We start from the raw sequence: 12356 nt of genomic DNA, 5'->3' as shown, positions 1-12356 counted from the left end.
AAAGAGGTCTTTCCCTGTTGGCACTCTCAGAGAGCACGCATCTTCTAGAAAAGAATACAGGCTGTTGTCAAGTGCAGTAGGAAGGATGCAAGTCAAACCTGTGCAGGAACCTCCTGACTTTGGAGAAGGTAAACCCTGTAAAGAGGACTCCAAGATCCTTCTGCAGACTCTTCCTAGAGGTTATTACGGATTCCCACTGTTGGTACCGAACCAGCGTGTGATGGCACATTAGAGTTTACCAGAGGCTGGATTACAGACATCTCACCTCTTCCTCAGCCCGGGAGAAGCTGGGCAGGTGAGTCGTCAGGTGGGTGGGACAGGACTGACCATCTTGCAGGCCGGGGAGCTGAGTCTTCAAGACGTAGCAGGACTTTTGATCCTGGAGGCTGCGTGCATCCCTGCCCCTACATCCCACCTTCTGGAGCAGACCGTCGGGTAGACATTGGCTGGAGGCCGGGGTTGGATGAGATGGCTCTCAGAGGCCCACTCAGCCTCCGGCATCCTGCCGCAGATGTGGTTATGAAGACCATTCCTTTTTTCCTCGTCTATTCCTCTGAATTGCTGTAGCCAAGAGAGAATGTGGCGTCTCGCCCTGGATCCTGGTTCTGTCTCCTCCTGGGCCTTGTTCTGCTCAAAGTACGAGGCATTCAGTTCCCCAGGGGGGCCTGACCTGGCAAAGTGGAGAAACCACGTGGCTGGGGCCCGGCAGGATGCCGAGCTCATTCCTTGGGCCTCGGGCCAGCCTGCTGCAGCCAGGAGCTCAGGCTTGCACGGGAAGGGCCTGCTGCCGGCTGGGCTGGGAGTACACGCCATGCACAGGCGGGCACGGCCAGACAGAGAGAAGCAGGCCGGGTGGAAGTGGTGGTGCATGTTCATCTCAGCGGCCACCTCTCTGGGATCCAGAGGAGCAAGCGTCAGGGCCGGGGGTGTGTGTCGGAACTGGGATATGTTGCTCAGTGGTGGAAGGATGCAGCAAGCTAGCAGGTTGATGGGGCCTTGGGCAGGTTCTGGGCCTCCAGAAGGAGGTGCTGAATGTCAGGAACATCTAGGGTCTTTCCATCCTAGACCATCTATGATTATTCCAATCACAGATCTGTTCCAGCTCTTTTAAAGCCCTTTTTTCCAACTATTGTGTTCTTAATTACCCTAGATTCCTAGAGGTCATCTGCTTGGCTTCTCCAAAGGAAGGGAGACAAGGTGGAGATGGGTATGAGGCCACCGAGCACATACAAGCAGAACCAGTCCTGAGCCTCAGTAATGCCGTTCCCTCTTGTGCATTAGCCTAGGGCTCTCATGAGCCCTTGAGAGACCACAAGCTTGCTCTAGTCTATTCTGTGTATTCATGGTCCATTCGTAGCTAAGAGATCGGGCTCTGGAGTCAGACTGCCTGGGTTCAGATCCCAGGTCTGCTATTCCATAGCTGTGTGACTTCAGACAAGTTCCCTAACGCCTCTGGACCTCAGTTTCCTCATCTCTAAGATGGGACCAATAATAAGCCCTCTCTCATTGGGCTGTTAGAGTTTGCTGTTTCTGTCATTGCTGTCACCCCCCCCCCACCCCGTCATCACCCACTGGCTATACTCAGGCTGCATTTTGTCCACATAAGTGCCTCTCTTGGGGGTTTTGACCATTCTGATGGTCTCTCCCTTGCTTATGCCTCAGAGATGTGCCCTCACCCTGCTGCTGCCTCCACGTGCTGCCAGGGGCTTGCCCGGCATCCAGCATCTCGGCTCATCGTCTCAGTATCCAGATTGTACAGCAGAGAGAACTGAGGCTTGGAGAGGCCTGTGGGTGGTAGAGCCAGGACTGTCGCTGGGCTGCACTGGTTCTAAAGCCTCACAGGGGAAGCTGGGCCGGCAGCTGGGTCTGAGAGGAGTCCTTGAGCCAACCTGGAGTGGCCCCGACTGCAGACGTGTGGGTTTGAACCTGCCTGGCGGCTGCTGGATATGATTATATTGGGCATCGCAGCCAGGATGGGTGCCTGGGGAATGCTGTCAGGATCTCTCTCTTCCTGGTGGCAGCGGGGCCGGGGGGCGGGCATTCCTGCACCTCAGGGAGCAGGCCCCTTCCTCCCAGCCCTTGTCCAGGGGTTGGGCCAAGCTGAAGGATTCTTAGAGATCACACCCCCCGCAAGCCTGAGCAGGACAGAGGGTCAAGTGAGTGTCTGCCCGCAGTCACACAGTCAACCTGGAGGCAAGCCCGGGCGAGTCTCCAGACATTGAACTTGGAGAGCAGAGCATGGACTCCCCAGATTCTGCTCCTTGTAGGCCACGTGGAGTCAGCCAGGTGCCCGGCTAGACAGCACCCCCCTTGTCCCCTGAGGGATTGTCCTCTCTTGCCAAGCCCCCAAAGGCAGAGGCAGTAGCTGAATGCCTTCAGAAGCCTTCCCTGCCCACTGCTCACCCAGCTGATGTCTCCTGCCACAGGAGGTGAGAGGGCTCTCTACCTTACAGTATGCCTGAGAGGGGCTGGATTGGAATTTGCCAGGGGGACTCCAAGGATGTGGGAAGAGGCATCTTAGATACGGTCAGATGTAGCCCCACAAAAACTTGATCTGAAGGTGCATGCACATGCACACGCATGCGCGCACACACACACACACACCCCTACCTCTGCCACTCTCTAAAACCAGTCAGGCACACACTGGAGCAGCTTCTGCATGCCAGGATTTGCCCATGCTCAGCTCTGCCACAGACTTGCTTTTTGTCCTTGGTCAAGTGACATTTCTCTCTGTGAGCCTCAATTTCCCCATCTGTTAAATGGGACCAATAAATAACCTTTCCCTCAAGGGTGAATGTCAAAGGCAAGTAAAGTTTTGCATACAAAGTCACTGGCTTGGCCCAAATCTCTTTAATGTGTCCTCGTTTCCTCCTTTGGGTGTCTAAATGAAGCCATGCCTCCTATAGGGTCCATATCAATGCCTGCCCTTCCGGTCCATGAGGGCTTCCTGGCAGAGGTGGGATTTGAGAGGAATAGTATTCTGGCCAGGGCAAGACAAAGGCCTAGATGCACACACAGTTCAAGGTCTCTTTGCTCAGCCAATGTAGACTTTGTAATTGGTTTGGGTTTTGTTTTTAGCTTTGGTCTTTTTAGTTTAATCTACTTACTGGACTCCCCCGGTAGTGTTAGAAACCAGAAACAAATTATGCTCCATGAAGAATCTTTACTGTTTGAACAGCTCAGGCATCCACTTGGTCAGAAAAACATGTGCTTTGTTTTTCATTAAATTTCCCTGGAAAAACAGTGATTTGAATTCAAGGAGGGAAGAACAGGTTTCCCTGAATTCCAAGCTCGAGGACTTTCTTTTCCTTTTGAAGTAGAATGGAGTTGTTCCCCCTCCTCAGCCACCAGAAGCTTCCCCACAGCTGATGTTTTTCCAGCTGCCTGTCTCCCCAGAGAGCGTGGAGAGGGGTCACGGAGGGGGCGAGAGGGCCAGATCTGCCTGGGCCAGACCTCCGGGCCTCTCTCGGCTGCTGAAACTCACCTGTGGCCACAGTGCTGGTGTTCCCTATCTGTGTGACTCTGTGTGACCCTGACACTTACCCTTTCAGAGCCTCATCTTCTTTATCTGTAAAATGGGGATTGTGATTCCACAGGGTAGCTTTTGAAGAGCACGTCACAAAAACGGCAGAAAGTCTGAGCTGGGAAGTGCTGCAGAGGGCTTTCCTGCTTTGACCAATGGGGAAACTGAGGCCCACAGGGGAAGGAGTGACTCTTAAAGCTCTCAGCAAGTCAGTGACTGGTCCAGGCCTAGACCCAGCTTCCTGACCCCATACTCCATCAGGACGGGGTCTCAGCACGGGCGCTGGCATTTCCATGCCGGAGAGCTGGGTACTATTTTCTTTTCTGAGACTCTGAGGCCATGAGAAGAGGGCTCCCTGGCCATGGGCTCCTCCACAGTAGCCGGTCCTCGGGATGTTCTTTACGGGGAAAGTTTGTTGAGGGCCCGAGGTGACTCGGGACTCCACAGCCTGCCCAGATCCTGGGACCAGGGAGTGAGGTGAGACTGCGTGGATGTGTCCTGTGTCCCCTGGGGGTCTGGATCAAAGCCACCCGCTGGTATAAACACTAATCTGCAGACGTTTGCTCTCTCTCATGCCCTCAGGGGTTTCCTGGAGACTTTGGGGAAAGAGGCCCTCCGGGACTGGATGGAAACCCCGTAAGTATTTCATGTCTTTGGGTACAGGAAAGAGGTCTGGAGCAAACACACGGCAGGTTTTAGGAACCTAAGCTTTTCGGTCAGCCAGCCGGGCCACCCTTGAGCTGGGTGTTCCTGGACAAACGGCATGATTTCTCTGGACCCCAGGGTCCTGTCTGCTATGGATGCCCTGTGTACCCCGTGCCACCAGGAGAGCCTTCCAGCCCACTGAGCCCCGGGTCCCAAAGCCCTGGCCTATGTCCCCTCCTCAAGGACTCAGGAAGGTTCATGGGTCACTCCCCACTGGGGAAGCCAGAGCTGCTGCCATCTTACAAAGCACCAGCAATGTTTATGGGATGGGGCCTGGGGAAGCAGATGGTTTGCAGGCCCTGTATGGAGGGAAGAGCCGAGTTCTAAAGAAATTCTCCAGCATAGGCATGTTTATAGCGTTTGTAAATAATCGAGGCCCACGAAGGAACCAGGTCAGCCTGCCCTGGGGAGCTGAGCCCGCCTCTCCCTTCCCGTCCCAGGCTCCAGCTCCTGCGGGGGGGGAAGATTGTTCTCTGCCTGGGGGCGCAGACCATGTCCAGAGCTCTTTGGAACACCTGCCATGTCCCTCCAATTCTCCTGGGGTTGCCAGCCTGCCCAGCTGTGCCGGTGGTAGAGATGGCTGCTAGATCCATAATCAGCACCTGATTATGTGCTCGTGTCAATTCCACAAATGCTCCCTGAGCCTCACCCAGCTGGGGCTGACCTCTGGGCTCCCTGCAGGGCTGAAGCCCTGGCCTCGGAGCCAGATGGACCTGGGTTTGAATCCTGCTGCACCGCTTGCCAGGCGTGGAAGCTTGGACAAATCAGTTCACCCACCTGGATCTCGGTTTCCTTATCTGTAAATCACGGGGATCCGATGCCGGCCTCAGAGGGCTGTTGCGAGAATGAAATGAGAGAGGGCAGGGAGGTGTTGGGCCTATGAAAAGCGTTCACTGGATGGAGGGGTTTTAAATAGTAGGTAATAACGGGGCACGTCTCCTGCCCTGGAGGAGCTCATGGCCATCTCCCTAGTCCATTGCACGAGGTGAAGTTGAGATGGGTGGGATCAAAGAGGTCCCAGGTGCTAAGGAGGAGGGAGAGAGAAGCAGGGAAGACTCCTGGAGAAGATGGCGTTGGAACTGGGATGAGAAAAGAGGTGGGAGGACACTCCAGCTGGAGGATAGAGCACTGGCAAAGGCACCGAGGTGAGAAACCAGAGTCTTCCCTTCAGTGTATCAGTTACTGGATTAACCACTATAACATGTGACGTCATCCTGGAAGTGCCCTTGGGGAGGGGCAGGGATGTCTTTGTACTTATGGCCCAGAGGAGCAGAAAGAGGACCTGATGAGTGGTCCCGGCCCTGCCACACGGTTGAGTGACCTTGAACAGGTCCCTTCCCTTTCCTGAGCCTCAGGTCCTTCATTTTAAAGCCAAGGCTGCTTCTCCTCCTCCTCTTCTCTGTGGCTGTAGTAATGACCTCCCGTCTGGGATTGCACAGATGAAGGAAGGCAAACCCCCTGGAGGATGTTGGTTATTGCTAATCACCATTTCTAGAGACACCTTTGCATTTTGAACTTGCTCCAGACCCCTCTACCTGTCTTTACTGGTGCAAGCAATTGAAGGTCCATTTTTAGAGATTTGAGAAACAGAAACTTGCACACTGCCACACACACGGCCACATCTCCTGACTCCCAGGCAAGAGCTCTCCAGCCTCTCAGAGGCCCTGGGAGATGGGAACCGGAGAGCCTCCTTCTGGTGGGGGGTTGGGGTGGGGGGGTTCTCTGAGGGCCCCCAGCACCTCCTGGCTGAGAGAAAGAGGCAAGCCAGCCTGGTGGCTCTCAGCTTGGTGCCCTCACCACTGTGTTATTTCCTTGAACTTGACCTTGGGAAATTGCTTAACCTTTGGAGCCTCAGTTTTGCCGTCTGTAAAGTGAGAGCGAAATGAGATCTGGGTCAGGCATCCTGCACATCTTTATTGCCATGATCAGGATTCTGCCCATTCTCACACCTACAATTGGAAGGTACTGGATTTGGAAATCCAACCTCCCCATTTTACAGATGTGGAAAGCTGATGGCAGAGGGGGGAGGGTCTCGTTCAAACTCCAGGCCAGGCTCAGGAGAGTCAGGAAAAAGGAATGGTCAGCTCCAAAGGATTCCACCAGGTGCCCACGTGGAGGATGGTGTGGAGGGCGTGGCCTGGAGAGAGACAGAGCAAGTAACCACCTTCGTCTCTCTTTCTTTGCAGGGAGAACTGGGCTTACCAGGGCCCCTAGGAGTCCCTGGCCTCCTTGTAAGTACACAGATGCCTGGGGAGGGGGAGGGCCAGGATGCAGGGTGTGGGGAACAAGCCGCAAGTCCCCTCGGAGGAGCTGGGGGAGGAGCTGGGGGAGCAGGACAGACAAGTCTAGGAAGGGGCTGAGGGAAAAAAGCCCTGCTGTGTGGCTTCAGATGGATCACCTACCTTCTCCCAGACCCTTTCTTCATGAGTTAAATGAGGATGGGTGCTTGGAGCATGGGACTGCCATGTACTTTCACACCTGCTGCCTGTCCATCGCTCTGCAGCAAGGTCTAGGCAGGTGGTAGTGTGCCCATTTGACAGGTGAGGTGCTTCAGGTCCAGACAAAGGAAGTGACTGGCAGAGGAGGTGAGGCTCTGGGCCATGCTGGACAGTCTTCTCCATCCTTTTCAGAACACTGACTTTGGAGCCAGACCACCTGAGTTCAAGTCACAGTTCTGCCACATCCTGGCTGTGTGACCTGGACCAATTCACTTACCCTCTCTGAGCCTTAGTTCCTCATCTGTAAAATGGGTATGGTGGTAGAATCCTCTTGGGGTGCCTGTGAGGATTAAATGAGGCATTGCTTGTCTTGTGTCTTCGGCACAAGGTCTAGCACTTAGTAAATATTTATTTATTATAATATTGTTATTTTGTTATTGTTATTGTTATTATTGTTATTTTAAAATATTCTTTATTGTTACTGTCTCCTGGTGTGCCCGGGACCGAGAGGGGCCTGTACACGGGGAGGTCAGAGGCAATCTGACCTCTAACTCCATCCAGGTTGGGGTAGCCTTGTGGAGTGGTGCTATTAGCCAAAACCATGGCTCCCCGCTGGGCCTTCAGAGGCTTAGTCTTGACCTTGGGCCCGGCCCCAAGGGCCAGTGACAGGCCCGAGCCTGGGAAATGAGCCTAGGAGCTTCCCTGAGGGTCTGATGCCCCCTCTCCTCTGTCCTTGGGGTCATACTTCATGGGGTGTGAGTCTGAGGGGCTTACACAAGTAGACCGTTCCCTAGTTTCACAAATGGGCTGTCAGCATTGGCTACTCCAGCAACTGTGCCAAGAGATTCTATCGAGAAGGAGGCTGGAGAAGGCCCTGGAGAGTTGGGGGGCCCCATTGTTCAGGGGAGACCAGTCCTGGGAAGAGGGCCCAGAGGCTCCCATGGGCAATGTGCTCCTGCTCAGGTGGGTGGGGGCAGAACCAGGGCAGGGTCGGGGTGGAGGTCAGATCAACCTGGGTCTGAATCCTGGCCTCGCCTCCTCTGGGCTCTGTGGTCTGCAGTTACGGCCTCACTTCCCTGAGCCTCAGGGATCCACTCTGTAAGACGGGATCTTCGCTCCTGCTCTTGTTAGGACCACAGACACACCCGGTCCAGTCCAGCCAAGTGGTTAAGAAGGTAGTCCCTAGATCCTGATCACCTGGGCTCAAATCCTAGCTCTATCACTCATTTAATTGCAATTCTGAGCACATTTTTTAACCCCCCCGCCCCCGTGCCTCAATTTCTTCATCTTTAAAATGGGAATAATATTAGTACAACTTGGGAGAATGTTGTGAGGATTTAAGGAAACTAGTACATATATAGTGCCTAGTACATAGTAAGCACTCAAGAAGCACTAGTTATAATAATTATAATAATAATAATTTTAATAATAATCATAATATGAATGATTTTACTCTTACTTGTTAATACATAGTGATTCAGTAGTAGTAGTAGTAGTAGTAGTAGTAGTAGTAGTAGTAGTGTTTTACACACACACATAAGATATTTTTTGCCTGGTAGCAGCCATCTGGAGTGCTGCATTGAGAAAGATTTCAAAGTCACATTGGAAATTAGTGGGAGAGGGTGCTGCAAATTGGTGATGTCTGCCTTGGCTTGGGATGAGGAAGTGTCAACACATGAGTCATACATTTGTCATCCCTGATGTCCTTTGCTGAGCACCTTCTTTGGCACTAGGCACTGACCTGAATGCTTTGGAAAAAGAAATATCTGCGATGAGTGTTAGAGAACCTGACGTTATGAGGATCTCGAAAGTCTACTGGTCCAACCTTCTCTAAGCTCAGCAGGACTGCCTTCTGGAGAATTTTGGTCATACGGTCATTAAACTCCAACCTGAACACCCTGGTGTTGGAAGCTCCCTCCTGTGAAAGCCCATCCGCGTTCACAGAGCTCTCATTGTGCAGGGTTTTCCTGTGTTTTGAGCCCAGCTCATCTCCCTGCCCCTGGGAGAGGCTGTTCAAGACGTAAAGATGGTTGTTGTCTGTTCTTCCCAAGGCTCCTTCTTCAGGCTATATGATCCCCATCCCCAAAGCTTTTCTGAAGGGATGTTTACGTATCTTGGCTGTCATCCTTGGCACATGTGCCTATTTGTCATTGTTGGCGCACACTAGGTTGGATCCTGAGAGGGGTAAGAATATTGCTTGGCCAAATGCACGCAGATTCTGGAGACTATGCCATCATAGCCCTTGGCCTTCCTGACTCTTTACAAAGCTCTTTCCCACCGATGCTCCCCTTTGCTCTCCACAGTTAGGGCTGCCAGATAAAATATAAGACGCCCAGTGAAATTTGAATTTCAGATACAATATTTAGAACACATTTATACTAAAATATCATTCATTTGTTTGATTGTTTATCTGACATTCAGATTTTAACTGGGCATCCTGTATTTTTATTCACTCAATCTGGCAACCCCGTGCTCAGTATCTCTTAGGAGAATCCCATTGGGCAGATGGGCAGATTGAGGCCCTAGGTCAAGGTCACACACAAGGCAGGAGAAGATGGAGGCGTGATCAGAGGCCATGTCCCCCAACTCCTAGTTCAGGGCACGTCTCTTCCTGCCCCCCTTCTGAGGGGCCTGAGCTAGGGGTGAGCCCTGGGTGCCCCTGCATTTCTCAGGCCCTGCACCCCCTCATGATCCCCTTTCCAAAGAGCTGCTCTCCACCCCCCACACCCCCAGCCCGCCCTTGCCTTATGTCTTTCTCTGGCCACTTTCAGTCTCGCTTCCTCTGTTTTTAAATCCCCTTTGGGTGCCAAGGTGACATTCCTTTTTCCTTGTGCCTGGGGGTGCCACAGGGCTAGACCTGCACCCACCAAATTACCACCACTCTCCTCCAAGCCAGTGCCCTCTCCCACCCAAGGCACCCACTCCTGACCTGGATTTTTGGGGACAGCAGCTTCTGTGCTTGGGGAAAAAATTGCTTCCCCAAAGAGTTGGAGAGGAAACGAATTTTCTAACCAGGAGCTAAAGGGAAGAGGGATCGTGAGTCACATACGGTTTTCCAGAGGATGTGGGTTTTTAGCTGAGCAAATGGGAATTCCATGTACCGATAATCATTTTAGTGGGGATTCAGATTTACACAATGCCTTCTGTCTAGTCAGCTGAAGCAATTTGCATGCAGACTGAAGTCGAAACTTCCCCTGCCCCCTGGGTCCTTGCAGGCGGGAGGAAGGGTGAGGGAGGACAGACTAACATGTACGGAGCTTCTGTCTGCTCTGTGTGTGCTTGACACGCATTAGGCTGGGAGCCTCGAGTTGCTTGAGGCGGGCGGCAGCAGCCTGGTCACCCTGATGAGGAGGCTGAGTGGACCCTGAGGTCACCAGCTAGGGACTTGCAACCCAGGCCTGTGTGACCCCAATCTCATAAGCCGCTGGTGGCCCTCTGCAGAGACAGCCTTGAAACAGCCCCCTTTGAGTAATTGAAACCCTTTGGCTGGGCTTCAAGCAAAGTGTGCCTGTTTCCAGAATCTGCTCAACAAAGAAAATTTCTGTCTTTTTTATTCTGAGTGACACAAAGGGAATTTTGGCTTCTCCATTTAATGAGACCCAAAGAATATGTGAACTGACCAAATGCCAGCATGTGGGATATAGTGGACAAGTCTACCATACTCTGTTACTAAATGATCATCTGGCTTTGTTTCTTTGTCTAGAAATCAAGGTCAGGAACCCCACTAGCTGGCATTTACCAAACCCTCGTGTGCTGGGTCCTGTGCTAGGTATTTAATTATCATAGCAGGCCTCTGAGTGGAAAGTGGGATTACAATCGTACAGTCAAGGAAACCGAGGCTCAGAGAGGCTGAAGCATCTGCCCGAGGTCACCCAGCTGTTGCTGGAGCTCGGCCTGTGTTTACAGCTCGTGCACTTCACCGCTGCACCTAGTTCCACACAACTTCTGTGCTGAATGGAGAGAGTATGTGAGAGTGTGGACTGGGCTTTGCCAGCGGCTGTTCTGTGTGAGAGATGGTGCTTATTAAGACCACACAGGAGCCGGGACTGGCCACAGCTCCCAGGTCCTGTCCCCAGGCTGCTGACCCCCTATCGGAGTTTCTGGAAAGAGGCCTTGTTGCCTTAAAAGGCAGTTCCAGGGAACACTGTGGCCAGATTTTAACCTAGAGGGTTTGTAAATGAGAGTAGTGTGCAGGCTTCTTTTTCACCCACTGATTTAGCCACTTTGAGTGAGGGCTTCCTCTAGGGCATGGGACAGGCAGTGGCCACATAGGAACCCACGTCAATGGTCATGGGTATGGAACAGGCCATGAGCGAAAGCCACGTCAGACTCAGACATGATGACAGGGGCCTGACCTGGCCTGTGGGGTCAGGGAAGTGATGCTGGTGGTGAGGGCAGAGGACAATGTGAGCTCAGGGCGGAGCACTGAGTATAGGAAGCAGTGGCCAAGGATGGCCCGGCTGCAGAGGAACAGCAGGGCAGGAAGGTAAGGCATGTGCAAGGGAAGGAGCGAGCTCTGCCAGCATCCATGAGGGTGGGTGATGGGAGCCCCCTAGGTTTTCTTTCAGGGGTCCTGGGCAAACGCCAGCCTGGATGCCTGCTGGCACATGGGACGCCAGAGTGGGACTCTTGCCTGTTTTTGAATCTCAAGCCTGTCCTCACACCCTGTCACTTATGAGTGAGCGCAATGAGGAAAGGAATCCTGGGGTCCTTTATTGGAGTAAACAGAGTCAATCCCAGGCTTGTGAGCATGGTCTGTAGGGCCGAGATGGACAGACAGACCTGTTCTGGCCCTGCCTATGTCCCCTGCTTGTTGTGTAGTCTTGGGTTAGTTGCTTCACCTCACTCTGAGCCTCGGTTTTCTCATCTGTGAAATGGAATGGCACTAATGATGGTGCTGACCTCATGGGGTTACTGTGAACAGTTGGTGAGCGTCTGAACAGAGCTGATGAGACTGGGAAGTGTCTGGCGTGGTGCCTGGCACACAGTAGGAGCTCCTTCAGTGGTCACAGATGTGGTTGGTTGGTTGTGTTCTTGGTGGGAGTCAACGAGATGAAGGGCAAAGTGTGTGGAGCAGGATCTGGGAGTTTAGGCAAACATGGAAACAGGTTCCAGATTACGGGCATTACTCACTCTTCTTTCTCGTGGGACGTGATATTGCGTGTCGCTTGGCCAAGCTGCCCACGACAGTATCGAGCGCGGAGCAGACTGGTATCTGCAGGCTGAACTGGGGGGAATGTGGCCTGAGGTTTTCTCTGTTCTCCCCCAAATGCTTTTATAGTCCAACGTGGGGATCCTGCCCACATGAAGAAGAGCTGCCCTGAGCAAGCGGCCACCTTCTCCCCGTGTGCCCTGCAGCCAGAGCCCCTTTTCCACGGGTTCTTGGGTGGGCTGCCACGCTGGCCCTCACCTCCACCACACACAGACCCCCGTGGAGAGGCTCGCAGGGGTGACACGCACACGCCGGGCTGTGTGATACCTACATGGGCGGCAGTCGGGCCTGTACTGGATTCACCCTCCACACAACAAGCCGCCGTCAGGTCTGGAGCGGGGAAGAGGGAGCCTGTGCTCCCGGAGCTGCTGGCTGGTCCTCTCTGCTCGGGGCCCCGGCCCCCACTGGAGCCAACTGCGCTAACAGGGCCTAGGCTGTTTATTTGTGCACCACGGGGAACGCTGGGTGGCCACCCCTT

General features: G+C 53.3%; 1 protein-coding gene across 4 annotated transcripts in view; it reads left to right on the top strand.

Annotated features, from left to right (window-relative positions):
* Positions 1-12356, top strand: part of COL27A1 (collagen type XXVII alpha 1 chain) — a 185453-nt gene that overhangs the window by 97798 nt on the left and 75299 nt on the right. For all 4 annotated transcript variants that reach the window (XM_082470253.1, XM_082470254.1, XM_082470256.1 and 1 more), the window contains 2 exons: positions 4106-4159; positions 6415-6459. In XM_082470253.1, the coding sequence (XP_082326379.1) occupies positions 4106-4159; positions 6415-6459 (99 nt within the window). The remainder of the gene's footprint in view (positions 1-4105; positions 4160-6414; positions 6460-12356) is intronic.

This window comes from Balaenoptera physalus, assembly GCF_965194825.1.
Source record: "Balaenoptera physalus genome assembly, chromosome: 7".
Lineage (NCBI taxonomy): Eukaryota > Metazoa > Chordata > Mammalia > Artiodactyla > Balaenopteridae > Balaenoptera > Balaenoptera physalus.
This window is presented reverse-complemented; position numbering and strand designations above follow the sequence as displayed.